The sequence below is a fragment of the Mastigoproctus giganteus genome, chromosome 14 (assembly GCF_048544385.1).
Source record: "Mastigoproctus giganteus isolate SK-2022 chromosome 14, ASM4854438v1, whole genome shotgun sequence".
Lineage (NCBI taxonomy): Eukaryota > Metazoa > Arthropoda > Arachnida > Uropygi > Thelyphonidae > Mastigoproctus > Mastigoproctus giganteus.
This window is the reverse complement of record NC_143588.1, coordinates 381,404-407,893: the sequence shown is the minus strand read 5'-3', so window position 1 is coordinate 407,893 and position 26,490 is coordinate 381,404. Positions and strand designations below refer to the sequence as shown.

The 26,490-nt window shown below is 36.1% G+C and overlaps 1 protein-coding gene across 1 annotated transcript in view; it reads left to right on the top strand.

Annotated features, from left to right (window-relative positions):
* LOC150074942 (uncharacterized) overlaps positions 1-25,836 on the top strand; it is a 503,230-nt gene extending 477,394 nt beyond the window's left edge. The window contains exons 19-21 of the mRNA XM_090388998.1: positions 10,488-10,558; positions 10,789-10,870; positions 25,687-25,836. Coding sequence (XP_090245124.1) covers positions 10,488-10,558; positions 10,789-10,870; positions 25,687-25,729 — 196 coding nt within the window. The 3' untranslated portion in view covers positions 25,730-25,836. The remainder of the gene's footprint in view (positions 1-10,487; positions 10,559-10,788; positions 10,871-25,686) is intronic.
* The last annotated feature ends 654 nt before the right edge of the window (positions 25,837-26,490 follow it).

Here is a 26,490-nt window from a genome sequence, read left to right as displayed (position 1 = left end):
TCTTAACTAATAGCATAAACCATCCTCGATTCCTATCCTGTCTATCCTTTCTGTACATATTGTACTCCCCAAATTCCAGTTCTACTTTCCTTATATCTGTGTGACACCACATCTCTGAATTGGTGTGTACGCAAGTATACATGCACCTGTTCCTATTCTTAGCTACCCTAACACAACCCATGTGTTTACTTGTACCGCAGTGGCATCCAGCAGTCCCTGAAATAACCTGAATCTTGTTTTCCAGGCTGTTGCTCATTCCAATAGAAGCAGTGCAAGAATCACTTTCACCTCTGCCAGCGGCTACTGTTAATCTATTAGTCCATGTATCCCCCCAAGCTAGCAGTTTTCCGACCCACCTAATACTACCACGATAGCATCAGCAAATATTCTTGCACCCTTTCTATTTAAGTGTATCCCATCCCTGTAGAAGCAGTCTCTCCTGTTAACAAGTACAGACGAAGCTGAAAAAAATTCTCTTCCTTGAACCTTGCACAATGTTTCCAGGGCCGAATTGATCAACAAGGCTCTCATCATATACTCCCTCCTATTGTGTCTGGGCAGAATTGCAGACACTTTCAAATTCAACCCTAATTCATGGCTTTTTTTCAACAGTGACCTGTACTTGTTAAGTAATTCTGCCAGTCTCCTACTCTTAATATCATTAGCACCATCGTGTACAACAATATCACCTTTTGTGCCCTTAAAAGATGATATCTCTTCTACAACGTTATCAGCCTTTGCCCCTGGTAGACATGCCCTGGTCCTGTTCCACCTATCCTTTTTATACACCATGTTCCCCCCTTCCCTGACAATAAAGTCACCGACAACTACTAGTTCCTATGGTACCAATGCATTCTGCCTTGGGGTTGCCACTGTGTTGTGTGATGATCAAATGCAAACTGTGGCATTGATGTGGGCAGCTGAGAGCTTGATGGGCCCCTTAATTTCGATCCTTCGAGGGCATCCACCCTGTCCTTCAAGCTCTCATATAGGCCCATAACGCTGAGTTGTCGCCTGATTTCCTCCCACTCCTTACATCGAGGGCAGACAAAGACATTCCCTGTGGCAATATCATGTCCCGTACCTGATTGCTCCACAAACATCAAAGAAGCAGTGCATTTTAAAAGGCTGTGATTCAGAGGGCAACTGCCCTCCTCATTTCTCCCCTGAGCCACAGCACTCCCATTAGCTTGAGCCTTTTGCTTTTCTACTCTGGTCTGAGTCATGATTTTGATTCAATTTAAGTACAAAATTATAACCTTAAACTTCTATCCCAATGCTGTTATAATGCTATATATCTATATATATATTTTTTATTTATTTTTTTTTTCAGTATTAAGTATTATCTCCAAGTTTCGTTATATAACTTCCATATCAAGTTATATATTAATAATGTTACATTTGTAAAATCTAAGTCTTATATGTATTTAGTTAAAAAAGTACAATTTAATTGACAATGAAGTTTAACAAGTTTAATAAATAACACTATCTAGTACGGGATATAACGTATCGTATACAATACCGGCAAGTTATGAACAGTAAATCTACGGACACTAAGTATTAATTAACTTCCAAAATCTCACTATCTAAATTCAGAATAAACCAAGGTTCTTGACTAGGTCTATAAGCTACTTATAGAAAATAATTTAATATAACAATTAAGTCAATAAAGTGGCTAAATATAGTTAAAAATGTGCATTCACTGGAGCTGCAAAACATGTAAAACACATGGATTGGATACCCTTACCGATACTAAGTAATAACCTACAAAATCTCTATCAAAGTTAAAAATTAAACTAAAGTATCGTAACTAGGAATATAAAGCTACCCTAGAAAAGAAGTTAATATGCCAATTTAAGTTAATAAAACAGAAAAAATATAAAAAAACTTCTCTATTAGCCAGAGCTGTAAAAACTTCGCCTGCTTGTAAGGGTACTCTCGTTCCAGGGTTAGAGTTAATTTAAGCTTTTTTTTTTTTTTTTTTTGTTCAGTTCTCAACTTGGTGAATATTTTGCAATTGAAATTCCTATGGCATAGTAAGACTAACCTCTCCCATAAACCCAACCCCATGATGTAGTTTTGAAGTTTTTATAATGATATCATCTCATGAGTTTGTGTATACATTTTTTGGTTCATCAAATCCTTGTGGTTTTAGACAGGTTGTCCCTGATGGACAGAATCTTTCTTTATATAACACTGGACAACACATAAAATGTTATGAAAAAGAAAATACCCAATCTTGATTAATTTTATGCTGCTGAACACGAAAAGCACATTAAAATTTGTTGATTGGCTCTTGTTTTCAAATTACAGTTGGGGTCTCATATCAGTTAATTATTCCACATTATCAACTACTGCTCTCAGCAAAATGCATGGCAACACCACAGTTTGAGCACCACCACCACGCTCGCCCTCGTGGGTATCACATTTGGTAAGATCGCCATCCTCCCCACACTGGGTGGGAAAGACCGGAGTTCGAATTCTGTCAATGACGAGGAATTTTTATGGGTTTTTTTCACAATGTGACTGAGTTAGTCAGTCTCAGGAGAGGATAGCATGGTTTTCTCCCAGAAACTTTGGTTTTTCATCAAGCAAATAGAAAATTGACATCAGAACACAGCACAATTTACAGACAACATACACAGAGCAACATGGCCTTAGTCGCCGATGCTATGAAAAGAAAACCAAATAACAAAACAGGAGAAAATTATGTACCAGGTACATAACGAGTTGCTTTCCCTTTACTCTGAGACTGATAATGTCACAGCAGCAGCCATTAAGAACGTCTTTACTGCAGGAACTCATTATGAAACTGGTGCAGTAAAATAAAACATTATGAAACTGGTACAGTAAAATGAATAAAAAAAAAAGTATTGCTGCATTATTTTTATTGAAAAAATAATTTCAGTACAATGAAATACAATGAATGGAATTTTTCATTGTATAATGAAATAATTCATATAAAATATATTATAATAACACTAAAATTATTGGTCTATGGTAACTGAAATAAGATATATAATTTTGACAGTCGAATGATTTTAATTCCCAAGTGAATACTCCATCGATTGTTGTTCCATTACATGTAGTATTTACTAAATTATTTGACTTAATATCTAAATTGAAGACATCCTTCATAAATTTACAAAACTTCTTTCCAGCCTCAGAATTTAATTCTAGATTGAAATCACCAGCGAGAACTATAGGTATACAGTGATCCAGTGGCTCTTCCAATGATTTTGCACCGTCAATGGAATATGACATCAAATTCTTGTTTATGAATTTTTGAATTATATCTAACGACATCCCTGGAGTGATGTATATGGCAACAATGAAAATAGATTCACTATTGAATTTGCACAAAGATCCACAAATGTCTCCAATTTCATCTGAAACCACTGTCGCATTCCTGCTCTTATGTTGTGCAAAGATATCTGGTGTACTGATGATAGCTGAACCTTCACGTTGATATATCGCAACACCACCACCACCACTATGAACATCCAACCTTTTTAATTGAGTCACACATTGAAATGGTTTAAGTAATATATATGTTCGTCATTATCCAACCACGTTTCACTTAATATCAATATTTTGGATTGCTGTAAGATTGTGTCCGTTTCGATATCTCGAACATGGGTCTGTAAACTGTGTACGTCCATTGACGATATAGATATACCACTTTGTATGAAATCTCAGTTCAACCTGTAGAGACGGTAGCTTATTATTTTTCAAGCGATCTAGTTCAGCATGAAGTTCTATATTACTAGTAGCTTTGCCGTGGTGAAATGTGAAATTGTTGTGGGGATTTCTAATATATAAACTTATAATGAGATCACTGGAGATAATGCCACATATACAAGTTGCTGTTGATGATCTTTCTCATAATTATATACAACTTTGTCAAAGATCCCTCCTTGAGATTTATGTATGGTCAAAGCACAAGCACATACTAAAGGAAATTGTGTACGTCTGCATGTTAATTTCTTATTGTTCTTGAATGGAATCGTAGTTGATCGTTTTATAATAGGTACGGATTGACTAGGTAAATGTTTATCTTTCACATTTTGTTTATAACTTGATTGAAGATTATGTCCTATTTTTGACTCAGGAAATTTCATCCATACTAGTTTAACTGTTTCATTATCCTCAGATTTGAAATATACTAAAGTACCGATTGCACTATTTACCAATCCATCGACCACATCTATATTTGTAGTAATCACGTACGGTATTCCTTTCAATAATGGTAGAATGTGGAAGTCCTGCAGTTTCAGTCGCTAACGTTTTATGAATTTTATTTCGATCCCTTGCAGACCAATTAGTAGCATCTTTGGTAACAAATCTCGATTCTATAATTTTATGTTCTTCTGGTAATAACACTTCTCCATTGCCTATTTTTGTAAGAATTTTAGAAAATGTAGACTGTCAAACAACTTGTACTAATTCATGAAATAGTAATGAATACCATAATTCTGGAGCAATCTAATGACTTGTTTATAAATTCTTTTGATACCAATATGGAAAGAGTAATGTTAGCTGTTATTCCTGCTGATTTAAATGCAATTTGAAAATTTCCTGCAGTACACATTCACACAATTTTCATTGCCATATATAGCAAATGTTGGGGAGTTACTCCATGATTATCAGATCTACGAATTTCACTCAATGCCATCATAAAGGGAGTAATTTTCAATCCATTTGTAAATTTTTGTGCATGTCCCAAATATATAGCTGGAAAAGAAAGTTCTTCTGCATGTATATCAAATATGAAACTTGTTGGAGATGATTTCTGACCCAGTGCTATACATAAATATTTATCTTCAGACCATAATAATGTTTGTTGTTGAATTAACAATAGTTCATCGTTGTTGACAGGTTCTACAATTTCATCTGAATGTTCCTGTTCACTATCATCATTTGTCTCCAAGAAATCATTGCTCATTTTTATGCCATAGAATTTATACAAAGGTGAATTTATCAAATACTGTATCCATGTTTTCACTATTTTCTTCTGCACACTTCCTTCTAGATATGATGAATTATGTATGAATCTTCGTTTTATATGTACATTAATGGCATAATCGTCATCTAATTCTCTAGGTAATTGATGAACCATCATATTTACGTTAACTGGTACATTTATTACTTGTCCAATGATCCCATATTGTCCATGTTCATAACGTAAACGACAAATTTGCATAAAGGGTAATCATGGTGATATCAAATGCTCAGTTACAACATCCAGTGGAAGCAAATGAGTAAGATATGTTGGATATATAAATCCATTTGACATGGCCATAGTTGTTATCCATCCCTCTTTTAATGAAGTGTGACATGTATTACGTCATGAAAGTACTCACTTCTTGTAAATGAAATTCATTTTGAAGTAATTCATATGAAGTTGTTGGAAATGGTTTCAAATCTAATTGAAACCATAAATGATCATAAACATTACAACTAAATACAAATGGGTTTTTTGTAAACTAGTTTTTCAAACTTGCTGTCAGCTCGTATAGACACTATAGGGATGTAATCAGGAATCTCATTATTGGCCATATTTAATTTCACTTTTTTTCGTTCACGATATTCCTTCATTCGTTCTGCTGGAGTTTTAGATTCCTGATAAGTATCAGGAATAGTAGAAATTCTGGTTGAATTTCATTATGATTTGGAATAGTTTGAATTTCTAATTTCCTTTTCTTCCGTTCACAATATTCCTTCATTATTTCATCTCGAGTTTTTTGGGTGCAGTTTGAGAACTCCCAGCCATAATGAAACACTCTTGTTGAATTTCATCTGGATTCACATTTCTGTCCAACTTTCCTTTCTTTTTTTCACAATATTCCTTCAAATGCTGGGCTGTAGATTTTGGCACAGTCACTCGCGTATTAATCATTATGCTGATATAATGGTATAACGTAGTGCATCACTGCTCAATTTGACCTATTGTGTCACTGCAACTTGTTGCATCAATGCACTTGTTGCGTACAATTGAGTTTTCTTGGGCGCATGTGTTGTACTTATTGCATCACTGTAGCAACAAGTACAACACATGCACATTGGGTTTAGTGACAGTTTCTAGGTAACGTAACGCTTTTTACCAAATAGCGGCAGTAAAAACGTTTTTAATGCCAATAACCACCACGCTCTTATTACGTAATCAACAACTGTCGCCTCGCTCTGCATCACTTGTAAGTTATCACCTCAAAAGTGTCGTCAACTCTGTTACAGTAATCCTGGACTGCAGCTAGATACCGATTTGTTCCCAGTTAACAGTTGTTCTCTGTAAGATTCCTACTTTTTGCGCAGTATTTGTGTCATATAAGATTAATATGCCCTGTAATCGTGTCAATAGTCTGGATGACTTCTGTTACATATGTGAAGAAGTCACATTAGCTTCAAGAAAGCGTTCCTTAACTCGAGCCATAACAAAGGCCTACTTCTTGTACTTTGGATGTTAAAGTAGGCAACCAGGATGAGAACTGGGCTCCACACATGTGCTGCACAACCTGTTCATCAAAACTTAACGTGTGGGTGAATTAAAAGGGATGTTTTATGCCTTTCACAGTGCCTGTGAACTGGAGGGAGCCAACAAATCATGTCACAGACTTACTTCTGTATGGTGCCTCCTATTAGAAAAGGAATGACAATGAAGAAAAAGTGGACAGTGACATACCCAAATATACCATCTGCAATTCATCCCATGCTGCACGGTGAATTACTACCTATTCCTGAACCATCCAACCATTTTTCTGAACACTCTGATGAAGATGAAAACACTGATGATCGTCAACTTGATATACAAGAAGAAGAACAGCAGCCATCTACGTTAAGGGATCCACCATTTTGTCCAAACCTTTATCCTTCTGAACCACATAAGATCACAGAAGGTGGGCTTCGTAACCTCATCAGGGATCTCAAACTGCCAAAGAACAAGGCAGAGCTTATGGCCTCGAGGCTACAACAGTGGAATCTTCTAGATCAGCTTTTCCCAAACTGGGGTCCATGACCTCTGGGGGGGGGGTTTCATAAAACAGATCCTCTGGAACTGGTCAAATTATTCATTCTGCGTATAGCAAATTGATGATAAAGTTATTATTATACATTTATATAAAAATAAGAATAAAGTTGAGTTGTTTTAAACATAAAACTTTGAATTTTCTTTTCAGAAAACCCAGTGTTCATACATATATACACATGCAGAGAAACATATATATATATATATTCAAATTTATATATAAATATAAATTTGGGTATATATATTCTTATATATATATATATATATATATATATATATATATATATATATATATATATATATATATATATATATATATATATATAGGGGTCCACAAACTTTTTTTGAATTTTGAAAGGGTCCATAGATCTAAGTAGTGTGGAAACCACTGTTCTAGATCATTCTGTGAAAGTGACAACAGTTCATACTAGAAATAAAGACTGATAAATTCTATCTAACAGAAGGTGAACTCACTGTTTGTGTATAATGGCAGCAATGAACATCAGGCCCATTTCCCGAAGAATGGTGACTATTTATAGATGCTTCTAAGGTTAGCCTTAAGGCTGTGTTATTACAATGGAAATATGCTGCCTTCAATACCTTTGTGTATGCCGTCCACAAAAAAGAAACATACACAAACATGGAGAACGTCCTTAAGTGTACACATCAGAAGTATGAGTGGCATATATCTGGTGATTTAAAGGTAATTGACATTTTATTAGGACTACAAAAGGGTTACACTAAATATCATTGCTTTCTCTGATAGTGGGATAGTCGTGCCAAGGATATGCACTATGAAAAGAGGAGTTGGCCTCAATGAAAATCATTAACACCTGGAATGAAGAACATAGTATTAGAGCCTCTGGCAGATCCAAATAGTTTTGCTTTTGCCACTCCACATTAAACTGGGGCTCGTGAAAAATTTCGTGAAGGCTTTGGAAGTGAACTGTCCTGCATTCACACACTTTCAAGAGAAATTGCCAAGACTAAATATAGAGAAGATTAAGGCAGGTGTTTTCATTGGTCCACAAAGTTTGAATGTGTCCTTAGTGATAGCAAGAAATCAGTGTGGAAAGCCTTTCGAAATGTTTCGACTGGTTTTCTAGGAAACTTTAAAGCCGGCAACTACGGGCAGCTTGTGGAAGATCTCATTACTTATGAAAAACTGGAGTACAACACGACATTGAAGATGCATTTCTTGCACTCACACCTGGAAATCTTCCCACCAAACTGTGGTGCCATCAGCAATGAACGTGGTGAGTGCTTCCATCAATACAGCAGGCCCCCCCCGTTATAACGCAGTTCGCTTTACGCTGATTCGCTGTAACACTGCTCTTATATTATAACCCTTATCTGACTATAATGCTCTTTTACAGATTGCATCTTTGGTATATTGTTTCATTTGATGGAGTCGATAGCTTGAAAATGAATACCAAAACAGCATTAAAACGTTTCCCATGCCGACTTGAGAAATTTTCTCGCACGCTAATTTAATTGCAGTACAGTGACTTGTTTTACATAGTTCCGAGATCAACATTTTAATAAATGATCAAGTATATTGCTTGTAATATTTGCGTTATATGCATTTATCCGAAGTCTAGTCATCACTCGGTACAGTATTAGACATTGTGCGTAATGGACAGTTTACTCGAACATTGTATTGTAATTAATGCAACCAACGGAGTTACATTTTCGAGAGTTAATAATGGCTGATAAGAATGAAAAGGCAACAACGTCTGGGCGCAGTACGAAGACTATAAATGTAAGAAAAAGACTGAATTTTAAAATTAAATTAGACGTTTTGAAGCGAATCGATTCCGGTCAATGACAAGCGGATGTGTGCCATAATTTAGGACTTGCAAGTTTAACTGTAAGAACAATTATAAAAAAATAAAGAATTAATTTTAGCAGTGGAAAGGTAGCTGTTCCACTGCAAACAACTAGGGCTAGGTCGGCTATTAGGATTGAAATGAAAAGACTTTAACTAATTTTATTGAAGATAATATCCAATGCAGAATTCAGTTAAGTTAAATATTATTAAAAAAAAAAAGAGAGAGAGAGAGAGAGAGAAAGAGATTAGTCAATATGATTATCTGAAGAAAACTCACCTAAAAAAAAAAAACAAAATTGTGGAACCATTTAAAACTGGGAAGGGCTGGTTGAATAGATTTAAAATCCAGGGAGAAGTAGCAAGTGCAGATCAAGGAGCCGAAACTTTCAAAAAAGAACTTGTTAAAATTATTGAAGAGGGTTATTATGTGTTATACTTCGCAACAAGTTTTTAACATAGATAAAGCAGGACTTTGGTGGAAACGAATGCCTAAAAGAAGTTTCATATTGAAAGAAGAAAAAAACATGCCAGGTTTCAAAGCAGCAAAGGATCGGTCGACTTTATTGTTGGGTGGTAACACTGCGGGAGATTTAAAATTAATACCCCTTTTAGTTTATTTGGAAAAGGACCAAAGTTCAACCCAAAATCGACACATTTTTCATGATTAAATTCATCAATTATATTAAATCAATTAACATCAATTTAGATCAATTAAATTCATGATTTTAATTGGAATTTTAAGTTTAATTTTCATACGTAAGTAGTTACCACATAATTATATACGTATGTAATGCAGAATATTTTTTATGTACAAATATTTGAATATTAAATATTTTGACCGACATTTGTACATCGACATTTGAAATACCCTATGGCACCGACCGCAACTCACAAATACATGTTGCCTTATGGGAATGCGGTGCTCGCTTAGCACGGATTCACTTAGCGCTCTGTTTTTCTGGAACGTATTATCAGCTTTAAGCGGGGGTCACCTGTACATCACAGTGATGGAACAAAGATAGAAAAGTAAATGGAGTGTTACCATGTGGTTGGTTGGTGAAAAGGGATGCTCCCAAAGCGGAATACAACCAAATTGCAAAAAAGGTCTCGTATTTGATACAGCTGTTCGTAACTACATCTTTCTGTCACTTAAATAAAAATACCTTGTATAAATATAAAAAATTGCTTTTATCTGAAAACAAGAGCCAATCTGCTATTTTATGCACTATTTCCGTGTTTAGCACCCCAACATCTATAAAGTAAACTTACTTTCCTGCCCCTAACAAGATATGACCCAAAATTTGTTGTTCAGTGTAATTTGTTTTCTAAATTTTATTTTATTTTATTTCAGAGATTTCACACCCTTAGAAAATGCAGCTGCAGAGGCTTTGTGGTTTGCATTCATATGAGTCTTTTTGAATTTCAACACGGTATAAATGTAAAATATGTACAGTTCTGAATAACATTAATGGGTATCATAAATAAAATAACAATGAATAATTTGGTTGCTCATACACTTAAAAATTATCCATGATATGTTATTTGCTGGCTACAAGGTACACATATTTACAATTTTTTTTTTTTTTTTTTTTATTATTATTTTTTTTTTTAATGTCATATGATTTTTCATTCCAGGTCAACCATCTGCCAAGTCTGTAAAAAACGTCTTACTCGTAGACCTGGAAAACAGGGTTATGTCTGTAGAGGTAAGAACAGAATAGCTTTTTTTATAATTTTTTTTAAGGTTAAAATAATACTTAGAATTGAAGTTAAATTTAAATGTAATTACATAAATGTGATTACAGAATCAGCAAATTTTATTGTTAATTAGTTTTTTTAGTATAGCTTTACATATTTGTTTGTATTCAGTTTACATTTTCTGTAATATAATTTATCTCAAACTTAAGTCATTAATATAGCTCAACTTTGTTTTCAGATTGTAACTTAATATGCCACAAACAGTGCCATGTCAGAGTGCCTGAGTATTGTCCAAATAGCACAGTTAACAGCATGGAAGTGTGAGTAATATAAAATTTAAGTGTAAAAAATTCTAAATAGTTTCATACTGCTTTCCATTCTGTATAAATCATTTTTATAACTTTTTAATGTTTCCTTGAGCAGAACACAGCATGTGATTAAAATAATTTCTTAAATTTGTTTCTTATTCATAAAGCCAGAAATGTATGTTCCTTTTTGAACTTCAGTGAAATGCAAGTGATATCAGGTTGGCAACATAGATACACTTACACTGTGAATGATGAAATATCTTTTTATTAACATTTATATTTATTTGCGCAAAGATGCAAAAAGTGACATTCCCTGAACTAAAGTGTTCATTGTAGTAATGTAGCATTAACCCTTTGTGATCCTGCATTATTTCTTCTGTTTTTCCATATCATTCCCACATGAAAATGAAAAAAAAAAAAATTAAGGCTGAATATAAGCTCTTCAAACATTAGTTTTGAGTTTACATGAGTTGTTATAATAAAAGTGATTGATAAAACATTAAGAAAACATTTCAAACATTTTAAATATTTATTGCTTATATGATAAATTAAATTATGATATGATTTTAGTGCGTAATATTTCTTGAAATATTTACCAGAATGCAATCCTGGTTTTCTGGAGCATATCTCACAATACCTAACTGCTTGTTTCTTCCACCACAACCCTTCTGTCACTATATACTGCCTAGTCTTTCTTCTTACTTGAATTTTCTTGTTTCATTACAAATTGAAGACAGCCATTCAATCTCTCTTGGCATCTGAACTTGATGACCATTTTCTAGAAAGGACATTCTTATTTTGGACATCTACTAGCTAACCAATCAACTTCTTTCAAAACTGTTTGTGACAAAAGTTTTCTTTTTTTTTTTTTTTTTTTGAGATGGATGGCTTCATCTTGATGAATAGCTTCATCAAGATGAAGCTATTCATAATTGAGACTTATAATAGACAGAAAAACAACTTTTTCCACCATTTCATTGATTTACGAATGAATAAATAAATAACTCACACAGTAATGGTCAGCTCTGTCTAACACTACCATATTTTATGTATATTCACAAATAGCAACTGTCTTTTCAATCTGTGAGATTTCCCCTTCTTTAACTTGTCCTGTTGTGATGTCCAAGAGCTGCTCATAGAACTTCACATTACAGTAGACAGTGTTGCCCAGTCACCAAGGCAATAGTCAGACTTTTGTGGATTTATTGGATGATTGTTTTCTGCAGCAGCATGTTCAAGAGGCAACCAAAGAAAGTAATACTCTTGATCTGGTTATCAGCAGTGATCATTCGTGTATTAAGAATTTGCAGATAAAGGAACCACTAGGTGGCAGGGATCACAGTGTACTGATGTGCGATTTACTTAAAGATTTAATTACCATCAGGGGTAAAGGAAAGGGTTTTTGCTTCCGTAAAGGTGAGTACAGTGGGATCAACTGAGGACGTTACCAACAGTAAATTCTAAGTGGGAAGCATTCAAGGAATTAATCGTGGATGCTACTAAAAGTTTCATTCCTATTAAGAAATATTGTTCAAGGTTTAGGCCTAAATGGTTATCTAATGAACTAATGAGACTCGTAACAGAGAAGAAAAATGCATGGGATGCATATAAATTATCAAGCGACTCAGAAGCCTATGGCAGATATAAGCTAGTCTGTAAATCAGGTCACAAAGGAGGTTAGGCAGGCGAAAGCAGATTACGAGAAATCCTTGGCAAAAGATGCTAAGAAAAACAGCAAGGATTTCTTTACTTATATAAACTCTAAAAGGAAGCGGATGAATCTGATTGGTCCACTTGACATCGATGGTTCGACTGTTGATGATCCTGCTCAGATAGCAAACAAACTGAATGAGTATTTTACATCTACATTTACACATGAGGAGTTATTAAGGTTTGAAAATGGCAGAAGGTTATCAAATTGTAGCAGGGTGCTTAATGATTTTGTAATAACTGAGAGCAAAGTGGAGGAGAAATTGTTGAAGTTAAACATAAGAAAGGCACCTGGGGTGGATGGGATCTATCCAGTTATATTAAAGGAGGTGGCAAAGCAACTAAGCAAACCTTTAGCCATAATTATGGGAGCATCCTTGGACTCAGGGGAGGTTCCCGCGGACTGGAGATGTGCAAATGTATCCCCAATTCACAAAGGGGGATTGAAGGGTGACACGAGTAATTACAGACCAGTTAGTTTAACTTCTGTTCCGGGTAAAATAATGGGTCACTGGTTAAAGATGCATTGCAGGATCATCTAGACAAGACTGCAGCAATAATTCAGACACAGCATGGGTTTGTTAAGGGAAAGTCTTGTCTAACAAATTTGATAGGATATTATGATGTGGTTAGAAAGGAACTGGATGCAAAAAATAATTTTGATATCATATATTTGGATTTCAGGAAAGCTTTTGACACTGTTGCGCATGGAAGACTATTGTACAAATTGGAGCAGAATGCTATTAAGGGTAAGTTGCTACAATGGATAAAAGGATGGTTAAGTGGGAGAAGACAGAGGGTGGTAATCAATGGGTGCTGCTCTTCATGGACTAATGTTATTAGTGGAGTCCCACAGGGTTCGGTGTTAGGTCCACTGTTGTGTTGTATATTTATCAATGATATTGATGAAAGTATATCAGGCTTAATGTCGAAGTTTGCAGATGATACAAAGTTGGAAGGGTTGTTAATGACAGTAATGGCAGTGTGCTACTGCAACAGGATCTAGACCCTTGACAAATGCAAAGTACTGCATATGGGTAGAAGTAACCCCAGAGAAACGTACCAACTGTGTGGTACTACACTTAAGGTGGTAGAAAATGAAAAAGACCTGGATGTAATTGTGCAGTCAGATATGAAGTTTTCTTAGCAATGCAAACAGGCTGCCAGGGCAGGTCATGGGGTTTTGTCAATGATATATAGAAATTTTGCTAGCAGGGAGGAGGAGGTGATTGTCCCTCTGTATAAGGCAATGGTCAGGCCACGCCTTGAGTACTGCGTACAGTTCTGGAGGCCTCATTTTAGCAAGGATGTAGATTTACTTGAGCGTGTACAGAGAAGGGCAACAAGATTGGTGAGGAGAATGAAGGGATCCTTTTACCAAGAGAGGCTTAAGTTCTGCAAATTGCAGTGGCTGGAGACTAGGCACCTGCGCTGTGATCTGATTGAGGTGTATAAGGCCTTGAATGGGTTGAGCACGCTGAATTCTGATGGGATCCTTCCACTTGTTCAGATTACGAACCTAAGGGGGCATAAATTCAAATTAAGAAAAGACAGATGTAGAATAGATGTGCGGAAATTTGCCTTTAGCCAGCGGGTGGTTAATTGCTGGAACAAATTTCCATCTGTCGTTGTGGAAGTTGACAGGTTAAATAAATTTAAGGAGGAACTGGACAGGCATTTGGAGGGAATGGTGTGATTTTCTTTTTTTTTTTTTGGCTGATGCTGCATAAGCTCATACACTTGCTTTCTTGCATCACATGCCACTACTACTACTACTACTTTCTACTATGACTTGCCCATTTTCCACCATGCAATTTCTCCCTTAATATCGGGGGAAAGGCAAGCACTTCACCATCTATCTACCTACAACTCTATGCTGCCCATCGATCTACCTACTCTGATTTCCTGCCCTTCTTTACTGATGGCTCGAAATCGGAGTGATCTGTAGGATCACTGCTGTCTTCCCAGATAGCATAGTTTCTCAGAAAATTTCTCAGGAGTGCAGTATGTACACAGCAGAGTTGTACGCTGTAGAGGACCGCATTAAAAGTAATAGTTATCAAAGGTGTATGGTTTACAGTGATTCTTTAAACCCATTGCAGGCTTTACCCATAATCAGATATAATTCCAATCCTGTCCAGGGTCCGGCAGAAGTTGTTTACCCTTTGTGAATCTACATTTGACATCCGATTCTGCTGGTCCCAAGCCAAAAACTTCTTCAAAGTGTTCAGGATATTGGATTTCATTTGTTCACTGATTTTACACTAGTATTCAACTAGCAGAAGAACTACATAAACTGAATATACACGAACAGGCACGGCACTGTTATGGAAAGCAGGAAGGGCTAACCATTTTCATTTCTTTGAAGAAGAAGAAGAAATGATCTGACAGATGCTGCAGTCAAATTAGCACAAACCCACAGCAATCACAGCCCACTAGTCACCTATTCAGACTTCGGGCTAGTGATAAGAAAGGCATTACACACCCAGTGGCAACAATTATGGCACCGACAGTCCACAAACAAGTTGTATCAAATCAAACCTGTAATCCAAAGGTGGCAATCTAGTCTACGCAGGAGTCATAGAGAGGAAGTTGTTCTAGCTCGCCTCCGCATAGGACATAGTTGTCTGACACACTCTTCTGCTGAGGGCTGATGATCCCCCTATGTGTGAGTACTGTGACACCATTTTAACTGTTAGACACATTTTAACAAACAAAATGTAGGTACTGCATATAAGTAGCAGTATTTCCCAAAGTAATGTACTAACTCTGTGGTACTACACTCAGGGTAGTAAAATGAAAAAGACCTGAGAGTAAATGAAAACGGACCAGCCAGGATGGCTCATGAGGCTTTGTCAATGATATACAGGAATTTTTCTAAGGAGAGAAAAGGAAGTGATTATCACTTTGTATAAGGCAATGGTCAGGCCACACCTTGAATACTGCATACAGATCTGGAGGCCTCATTTTAGGAAGTACTTTTCTCTGTACTCATTCTAGAATTATTTATTATAGAAGCCGTTGCTGTTTTTCTAAATCAGATTATGAGACTTCTCATAATCTGATTTAGCTTGCCTAACTTCCTTTGTGACTTGATTACAAACTGATTTATATCTACCTTAAACTTCTGTATCAGCTGATAATTTATATGCATCGTGTGAACTTTTATTCTCTGCCAAATGTCTCAATATTTCATCTGACATCCATTTAGGTCTAAACCTTGAATAGTATTTCTTCATTGGTATGAAAAGCCTAGTAACTTCTTTGAATAGTTCCCATTTTGATTACTTCCTAATCCATTTCACAAATATACGTGGTTTCAGTTCTAATCTCAACGATGTCCATTTCCACTTGCAGTCTGCCAAACCCCATGTACTTTTTCTGACAGAATCTCAGTTATCAGTTGATTCAACTACTGCTCATCTCAGATGCCCAAATTATTCGCTGTATGATTCCTTTGCCCTCAAAGGTGGTACATGTGCATATGTCCCTTCTGATATTCCCTGCCAGAAACTTGGCAATTTGGAATCTCCTCTCTTTGGTCTTCTCTGGCTTAAAATCTCTCTACCTCATTGTGTCAAATTCATATGTTGTCTCTACCGTTCTCCCAACACCACCAATCATTTGGAGCTCTTTGCAACTTGATTTTCTCCAGTCCAACTTTCCTAACAGTGAGGTAATTTTCCTTGGTGATTTTAATGTTCACAACTCCAGCTGGCTTCCGTTTTCTAGTCACACCGACCCAGCTTGTCGAGATGAGGCTTTTGCAATTACTAATGACCTTGCAGAGATTGTTCATTTACCTACAAGAATACCGGACAATCCTAATCATATAGCCAATACGCTTGATCTTTTTCTCATAAACAACCCTTCTAAGTACACGGTCGAAGTGAGAGGTCCTTTAGGCACTTCAGATCACAACTTGGTGATTGTCTCTTCTCCAATGGAACCTTTATCTCATGGCAATTCCAACCTCGTGTTGTTTGGCATTACAAGAATGCAAAATGGGATGACCTGCGAGACTTCTTTTCTTCTTTTCCTTGGTCAGATTACTGTTTAAAAACTTCTGATGTCAACATTTGCTCAGATCGTGTCAGTGAAATTATTCTTGCAGGAATGGAATCCTTTATCCCACACTCCACTTTAAAATCTCGTCCTTTATCTAAACCTTGGTTTTCCAATAAATGTGCTAAGGCTGTCCAAGAGAAGAATGTTGCATATCGTAATTGGCTTGTTTCTAATTCTTCAGTTTCATTTTCTGCCTACACCAAAGCTCGCAACAGTTGTAAAGCAGTTATTATCCAGTCCAAACTAGAGTTTGAACAGGCTAAGAGTAGAAAACTTGCTTCTTGCCCTAATGGTAGCCGAGCATTCTGGTCTCTTGCCAAAGCTATTGGCCGCAACTTTTGCCCATCTTTACTCCCACCTCTGTCCAAACCAGATGGTTCTGTTGCCACTTCAGCCAAGGATAAAGCTGACCTGCTAGCATCCCATTTTTCTTCCAGCTCATGTATTAATGATCTTGGTAAAACACCTCCCACCATTCCTAACATGCTGCATTCAATGCCTCCTGTGGTCTTCCATCAAAAGGATATCAGAAGGATTTTGATGAATCTTGATGCTAAGAAAGCTCCAGGTCCTGATGGTATTTCTCCACTTGTTCTCAAAACCTGTGCTCCTGAACTTACTCCTATTCTTTGCCACCTTTTTACACTTTCTTATTCCAAAGGTGTTTTTCCTTCTGCTTGGGAATTTGCTCATATCCAGCCAGTTCCTAAAAAGGGTGACAAATCCTTCCCATCCAGTTATAGTCCCATTGCAATTACTTCTACTCTTTCTAAAGTAATGGAGAAATCAATTAACCACCAACTCTTAAACTACCTAGAAACCTTCCGTCTGATCAACGATCACCAGTATGGATTCCGTCAGTGTCGATCCACTGGAGATATTCTGGCTTATGTTACCCATTTATGGACAAATTCAATTAAAAAGTTCAGTAAAACACAAGAAGTTGCTCTTGACATCTCAAAGGCTTTTGATCATGTTTGGCATAAAGGTCTTCTAAACAAGCTTCCATCTTATGGTTTGCCAACTGTTTTTTGTTTGGTTATCCAGTTTTCTCTCTGATCACTCACTGAAGGTGATGTTAGATGGCTCTCTGTCTTCTAACTTCTCCACTAATGCTGGTGTCCCCCAAGGTTCAGTTCTTTCCCCCACTCTTTTCCTCTTGTATATTAATCACCTTCTTCCATTGACTGGAAATCCTATCCATAGTTTTGCCGATGATAGCACATTGCATTCAACTTTCCATTTTGAGAAACCTTGTCCTGCTCAATCAGCTTCAACTTCTTGAAAATCTGCTACCAATTCCTTAAATGCCGATCTTCAGGTAATTCTCCAGTGGGGCAAAGACAACTTAGTTGATTTCAACCCTTCTAAAACTCAGTCTTGTCTTATATCTCGCAAAAAGGATTCTTCTACTCCTATGCTTATCTTTAGTGACACTCCGATTTCTAGACAAAATGATATATCTCTTTTGGGGATTACCCCGACTTCTAATCTCTCTTGGCACAAGCACATTACAAATATTGCTTCCTCTGCATCTAAAAAACTTGGTTTTCTCTTTCGCTCTCGGCGTTACTTTTCTTCCAAACAGCTGCTCACTCTGTATAAATCGCAAATTCGCCCTGCCATGGAATATTGTTCCCATATCTGGGGTGGTGCCCCCAAAACCTCTCTCCGGCTTCTTGATTCCATTCAGAAGAGGGCAGTTAGGTTAATTAATGATTTATCTCTAACAGAGTCTCTCCACTCGCTTTCTCATAGACGCACTGTTTCTGCTGCATGCCTCTTCTACAGATACTTCCATGGGCACTGTTCTTCTGAATTGGCTTCTATAATTCCTGCTCTCTCTTTCAAAACAGTCCGAACACGTGCCGCCACCAGCCAACATCCATTTACTGTCCAACTTCAAACCCACAGAACCAACTTTTCATCTTCCTCATTTATTCATTCAACTGCCGTTTTCTTGAACAACCTTCCTTCATACGTATTTCCTGAAAATTACAATCTACAGAAGTTCAAGTCCAATGTCAACAAATATCTTCTTTCGTCTTCTTAACCTCAAACCCAAGCACGGTACTAAGTACTATAGGTTCTAATACCTCTCGTGTTTGGGGTTCACATAAAAAAAAAAAAAAAAAAAACCTTGGTTTTCCAATAAATGTGCTAAGGCTGTTCAAGAGAAGAATGTTGCATATCGTAATTGGCTTGGTTCTAATTCTTCAGTTTCATTTTCTGCATACACCAAATCTTGCAACAATGGTAAAGCAGTTATTAATCAGTCCAAACTAGAGTTTGAACAGGCTAAGAGTAGAAAACTTGCTTCTTGCCTTAATGGGTAGCCGAGCATTCTGGTCTCTCGCCAAAGCTATTGGCCGCAACTTTTGCCCATCTCTGCTCCCACTATGTCCAAACCAGATGGTTCTGTTGTCACTTCAGCCAAGGATAAAGCTGACCTGTTAGCATCCAATTTTTCTTCCAACTCATGTATTAATGATCTTGGTAAAACACCTCCCACCATTCCCAACATGCTGCATTCAATGCCTCCTGTGGTCTTCCGTCAAAAGGATGTCAGAAGGATTTTGACGAATCTTGATGCTAAGAAAGCTTCAGGTCCCGATGGTATTTCGCCACTTGTTCTGAAAACCTGTGCTCCTGAACTTACTCCTATTCTTTGCCTCCTTTTTTTTTTTCACTTTCTTATTCCGAAGGTGTTTTTCCTTCTGCTTGGAAATTTGCTCATGTCCAGCCAGTTCCTAAAAAGAGTGACAAATCCCTCCCATCCAATTATTGTCCAGCCGACCGGGCTAGCCGAGTGGGTAAAGTACCTGCCCGGCAACCCAAAGGTCGCGGGTTCGATTCCCGCCTCGGGCTTGGATCAAAGTACTGCAAAAACCTTGGGAGGTGCAATATGGCCACAGAAGCCGATGCGCCAACAACTACCAAATCAAAAAAAAAAAAAAAAAAAATTATTGTCCCATTGCAATTACTTCTACTCTTTCTAAAGTAATGGAGAAATCAATTAACCGCCAACTCTTAAACTACCTAGAAACCTTCCGTCTGATCAACGATCACCAGTATGGATTCCGTCAGTGTTGATCCACTGGTGATATTCTGGCTTATGTTACCCATTTATGGACTAATTCATTGGAAAGGTTCGGTGAAACACACGTAGTTGCTCTTGACATCTCAAAGGCTTTCGATCGTGTTTGGCATAAAGGTCTTCTAAACAAACTTCCATCTTATGGTTTGCCAACTGTTTTTAGTAATTGGTTATCCAGTTTTCTCTCTGATCGCTCACTGAGTGTAATGGTAGACGGCTCTCTGTCTTCTAACTTCTCCACTAATCCCGGTATCCCCCAAGGTTCAGTTCTTTCCCTATTGTATATTAATGACCTTCTTCCATTGACTGGAAATCCTATCCATAGTTTTGCCGATGATAGCACATTGCATTCCACTTTCCATTTTGAGAAACCTTGCCCTGCTCAATCAGCTTGAACGTCTCGAAACTCTGCTACTAATTCCTTAAATACCGATCTTCAGGTAATTCTCCAGTGGGGCAAAGACAACTTAGTTGATTTCAATCCTTCTAAAACTCGGTCTTGTCTTATATCTCGCAAAAAAGATTCTTCTGCTCCTATGCTTATGTTTGGTGACACTCCAATTTCTAGGCAAAATGATATATCCCTTTTGGGGGTTACCCTGACTTCTAATCTCTCTTGGCACAAGCATATTACCAATATTGCTTCCTCTGCATCTAAACAACTTGGTTTTCTCTTTCGTTCTCGGCATTACTTTTCTTCCAAACAGCTGCTCACTCCGTATAAATCGCAAATCCGCCCTACCATGGAATATTGTTCCCATATCTGGGGTGGTTTCCCCAAAACCTCTTTCAGGCTTCTTGATTCCATTCAGAAGAAGGCAGTTAGGTTAATTAATGATTCATCTCTAACAGAGTCTATCCACTCGCTGTCTCATAGACGTGACGTACTCTTTCTGCTGCATGCCTCTTCTACAGATATTTCCATGGGCACTGTTCTTCAGAATTGGCTTCTATAATTCCCACTCTCTCTTTCAAAACAGTCCAAACAGGTGCAGCCACCAGCCAACATCCATTTACTGTCCAACTTCAAACTCACAGAACCAACTTTTCATCTTCCTCGTTTATTCATTCAACTGCCATTTTCGGGAAAAACCTTCCTTTTTATGTATTCCCTGACAATTGCAGTCTACAGAAGTTCAAGTCCAATGTCAACAAATATCTTTTTTCGTCTTCTCAACCTCCAACCCAAGCACAGTACTAAGTACTATAGGTTCTAATACCTCTTGTGTTTGGGGTTTACATTAAAAAAAAAAAAAAAAATCTAACCAAGGGTGGGGAACCGTTGTTAGTACCAGGGACAAATTGCAAGCACATAAGACCTACGGGGGCATGGTTGGATTTTAGTGCTTGTAGGCCCTATTCATTTTAATTCCAAAATGTGCTAAAAAAAAAATGGGGGGGGGTGGTAAAATGTTTCTTCTGTTTTAACACTTTGACTCTGAATCATGTCAGTTAACGTGCCTCAAGTTTCAGCCATATAAATAATAAACCACTTCAACTGATGGAGCGACCATCACTTCGATTCTTCTTGTTTTGAGAACAGTCGCTAGTTAGCGTATGCGTATTGAATTGAAGCTCCTAGAATCGATTGCACATGTTTTCTCAGCTCGGTTTTCATTAGTCACAATGAAAAGAGTGGACTGTTTTTTTTTTTTTTTGTTATTTTTCCCCCCTTCCTTCATAAGCCCTAAAAATTTCGTAGGTCCTAGTCCCTGTACCTGTGGTGCCTAATGGGAAATCTGGCCCTGCTATGTGGAGTGCATCTTTACTAAGAAAAATAATGAATCTGAAATTTTACAAATTCATAGATATGCCTCCAATCACACTAATCGATATTAATTAAAATGTTATAATGCATTAATGAACCACGCAGTTATTAATGCTTTAAATACCGAAACATCAAAGACATCACAGTTAAAATGTTTTAATTTTAATGAAACTTCTTACCTTGTACCTTAATGAAAAGGTTGGCCCTACTTTACTTTGGAAAGCTCAGATGTTAGATGGTGCTGATGATGCAGCAATTCTTAGTTGGTTTGCACGATTATCATCCATAAGTCTAGCATGCAAATGGTTCTTGGCTAAATTTAATGTTGAGAAAAACTGTTCACATCGGTAAATGGTGGTAGTAGTAGATTCCTCAAAAGTGGATATTTTTCAGTATCATCATAGGATTTATAAAATTCTATAATAAATACACTATTAAATTTGGATTTAAAAGTATTATCCAATTGTAAATTAATTAACTCAACTCTAGTTGCAAGGAATCAGGGGCTTCATCTAGCGTCACATCAAAAGGAGTTTCATACATTCTTAATTTGAGTTCGTGATTTCGTAAATCTTGAAACCTCTCTTGAAATTGATTCAAAAGATTGGAACACCCTGTTCTCCACTATAGATTCTGTTTTCAGTTCTTTCATTGTTGGAAAATGTACCATGCTGTGTTTCTTCATATGAATTACGAACAATTCTAGCATTGATTCAAAGCTCCTAATTGACAAGAAGAGATGTAATAAGCCGATTTAGCCCTTGTAATTTGAAATTTAGATCATTTAAGTGGCTAGTGATATCAACCAAAAACGCCAATCACATAACCACTTTTGGTCTGCTAATTCCATAGTGGGGGAGACTTTAATATCCACCACGAAGAGTTTCCCCTTCATCTTTCAGCCTCATAGAAGCTCTTGAACATGTGCCCTCTGCTTAGCCAGCGAACCTCACAATGGTACAATATTCACATTTTCCGCTTCAAGGTCCTTTAACATTTCGTTAATTCTCTGTTGTTCAATCCCTTATTTTTTATAAAGTTAATACATTTTGTTTCAACTTTCATCACATTGATCATTCTTAGAGAACGTGCCTTAAATTTTGTTGGTGAGTGACAAACTGTTAGCACATTAGATTCCAATTGACGGCTCTCCAATTCTTTCTTAATTAAAGCAACAAGTCCTTTTTGAGATCCTACCATAGATGGCACACCATTTGTAACTACACCGCTCAGTTTTTCTAGGGTGAATCGAAATCACTTATTGCTGATTTGACTTCAAAAAAGAGATCTTCACCTGTGATCCCGTGCATCGATTTTAAAGAAAATAAATCTTCTCGTATCATAAAGTTTGCTGTTATCCCATGTATAAATATAGCCAAATGTGCCATATTTGCTGTATTTGTTGTCTCATCAACAGCTCTGGAATAAAACACAAATTCTGATGCTGCTTGTTTCAAGCAAGAATACTTGGATATCATTAGCCATGTCTTTTATACAGTCATAAACTGTCCTCTGCGATAAACTAATATTCTCAAACAATCTGACTTTTTCTGAAGTTAAAATTCGTGCAACATCAACTATACACTCTTTAACAAACTTCTTCGATGTGGTGTTTCAGTTTCTTCGCAATTAGCTCACACACTTCATAACTTGCTTGCATTATGGATGTATTTTCATGAATGTCTTTTGAAAATAGATTGCTGTTTGCATAAAGATTCTTTTAAAAATGTTAGTTTGTCAAAATGCAGAGTCTCTTTCAGTTTTTCGGATTCCTTATGCTTGATCAAATACAGGCAGTTCCCGACTTTACTAGTTAATTCGTTCCTAGTCCGTGCTCGTAAAGCAAAAACTTGTAAAGCGGGAATATATATCCCATATACATAATGTTAAAAATAGGGGTTACGTTCTCAACAATGAAATTAGTTAGCTAATTTGTTTGTTTAAACAATGATTGCTTTATCCAAAGAAATGAAAACATAGCCTGTAAAATCAAGCAAATTATAATAATAAAGAAATTATTTATGACTTACAAATGTTAAAGAATGTTTATTCTTTATCATCGTCATTGACTAGCACACTCGTTGATCACTCATTATTGGCTCGGCACTCATTGGTTTGTTGCTCAAGGAGTCGTCTTCTTCAGAAATGCTTCATGAGGCGTTTGTTTCCAAGATGATCTTCTCTTTTCTTTATAAATTTCAATAGCATGCATAAGCATTTTTTAACAGAACACACGATTTGCGCAGAGTAATAAGTTTATGAAACTTAAAAAAAGAAGAATGAAGAGAAGATTCTGAAAATTTATTTATGGTTTTTATACGATTGAAGATTTCAGTAAAGGGGAAACACATTTCATCATAATAATGTAAAAAACCACACAATAACCAATAACATGGAGTTTACTACCTGTTTATAATTGCTTGCATTAACAGAAAAGCCCAATAAACCGGAAATATCAAATTGTTTTTATTATTTTATGGTAGTGGCCTCCAAAAATGTGTTTTAGAAAAACATCACAAAGGCGTTCAAAATTGATTCTTATAACAGAACCACCCTAGCCGAGTGGTCAGGCATGTAAGCACACGTGCCTTGAGTGACCAGGGTTCAAGCCCGTGACTTCTAAATACAGTGTGTTTCTTGTATTCTGTCTATCTTGCGAACTCCTCTGACCATTTGGTCGTCCCAGAGTATAAACAGAAAATTTATTTTGATATATTTTATATGATAACGATGAAAGTGTAGTGCATTTTAATGATTTGAATTGGTAACTACAGTAATACAATCTACACTATAAAAACGACCTTTCAGAGTGAAAATTTCAATTTCCGAGGTCGTGGTAAATTACCAAAACACAGTGTATTATTGGGTTCACATTACGAACGAGATTAAGCCATGCATGTCTAAGTACATGCCTAAGCAAGGTGAAACCGCAAATGGCTCATTAAATCAGTTATGGTTCCTTAGATTGTACCTTTTTACTTGGATAACTGTGGTAATTCTACAGCTAATACATGCAGCAGAGCTGCGACCTTCGGGGAGCGACGAGTGCTTTTATTAGACCAAGAAAGTTTTCGATAAGATGTTGTCTCTGGAACGGATTAATATCGTAACGCAGGGGTACACTGTATTGTATAGCTCAGATCATGGTTTGAAATGCAGTATTTATGAATGTTTAACATTCATTTTTTGCAATTAATGTTCATATTTTCGATTTTGTTGATACTTGAAAAATAAAAAACTTGTAAACCCAGGAACTCGTAAAGCGGGAACTTCCTGTAGTGGCACTCAAGATTTTACTTTTTATAAACTGCAACCAATTCTTGACAAATGATACACACACACACACTTTCCATTTGCTAACATGAAAAAATAATTATTCACCCAATTTTCATCAAACAAAGAACTTTTGCCTGCAGCTCTTCTTCTTTTATTATTACTAGTCATTGCACTTTTATGCACTTTACAATATTGACTTAAATAGAACTAAGCAAATGAACCACAAATGTTGCCAGCATTCAAAATTATTGACTTAATTTGCAATAATGTGTAATGATGCAGACCAGAACCAACCAACTAAGGTGAAACTTAAATCAACACTGATTATCCATTACCAATAACAAGACCTAATAAGACAGAGCTAATTCATGAAAGCGTGGTTTTTGGGTAGAAAAATGCTAATTGGCTGTGATATGGTGTGACTATTACATCATCAATTCGTACGTATTCCAACTCATGATTGCTGTTACAAGACAAACATTATGGGTAACAGAAATTTGTTTATAGATTGCTTAAAACAACTTATATTAAATGACTGTTTTGCCCTTAAGACTTATACATTTTTTAATATGCAATTTTAGAGGACTTTGTCTTGCCAGCAGGCAGTTTCAAATTTGACTGGGGCAAGAGGTTCCCCACCCCTGATCTAAACCATTTTGCAAACATGTTACTCTGCTAAATTCATTTGAAATATTGCTTGCAGCAGTATAATAGCTGATCTTTTTCTGGCAGAATATTCAGAATTTCTGCCCTATTTTTATTAAAGCAATATACTGATTAAATTTTTAACAACAGAACTTTGCATTAACTTTGTTATTGCAAAGTTCTGTAGTTAAAAATTTAATCAGTTTATTGCTTCATTTATTGATTCTAAAAATTTGCATTTATAAAAGATTTGTTTTTTTATAGTGAATATCTTGAGGATCCTAAATCAAAAATCCACAAAAGCTGATGAATAAGTAAACAGATATCTTGTAGAGCGGCCTTCTTAAAGCATTTTTGCTTTTCATTTATTTCTTACCAAAGCATAATGTGACATGGAGTGTGATACAAATTATCAGCAAATTTTCCATCCCTCCAGTTTGGAGACGTGCATTCCTTCCATAAAAGACTGCCTAGTAGTTGTGCATCTTTGATAAACTAATATATTAAAGGAAATATTTCTCCATAAATCATGGTATGAAAATGTCCATAGTTTATTGTAAAGCTATATCATATGCATTATGAACTAAAATTTAAGGATACTTCATTGTTCCTTCTGTCATAAATTGGACAGCACTAGGTATTAAATCATTATTTATTGTATCAGAATACAATTATTGTTTTGAATATATATATATATAAATTGTTTAAAATTGACAGATCATCCTTGGATAACAGAAACAGTTGCTAGCAATGTGTTGTATAATTCTCTGGTTTCAGCAGTTAATTTCATTCTGCTGTTGATCAAAAAATAATCACTAGTTAAATGAAATTGTCATATATACATTTTTGAGATGTTGTTTTTGTACAGCTGTTTCCTGCTATTGACAACAGTGACTTTAGAAGCTTGAAAAATATAAAACTTTTGTTCATAAAAATTATTTAATCCAGTTTTTTTTGTTCTAAAAAAAAAAAAAAAAAAATTTAGGTCACATCTACACCCTAATTTTATAATATTAAATCCTTATAATATGCTGTCATATAAATTAAAACAGCTGATGTATTTTACTT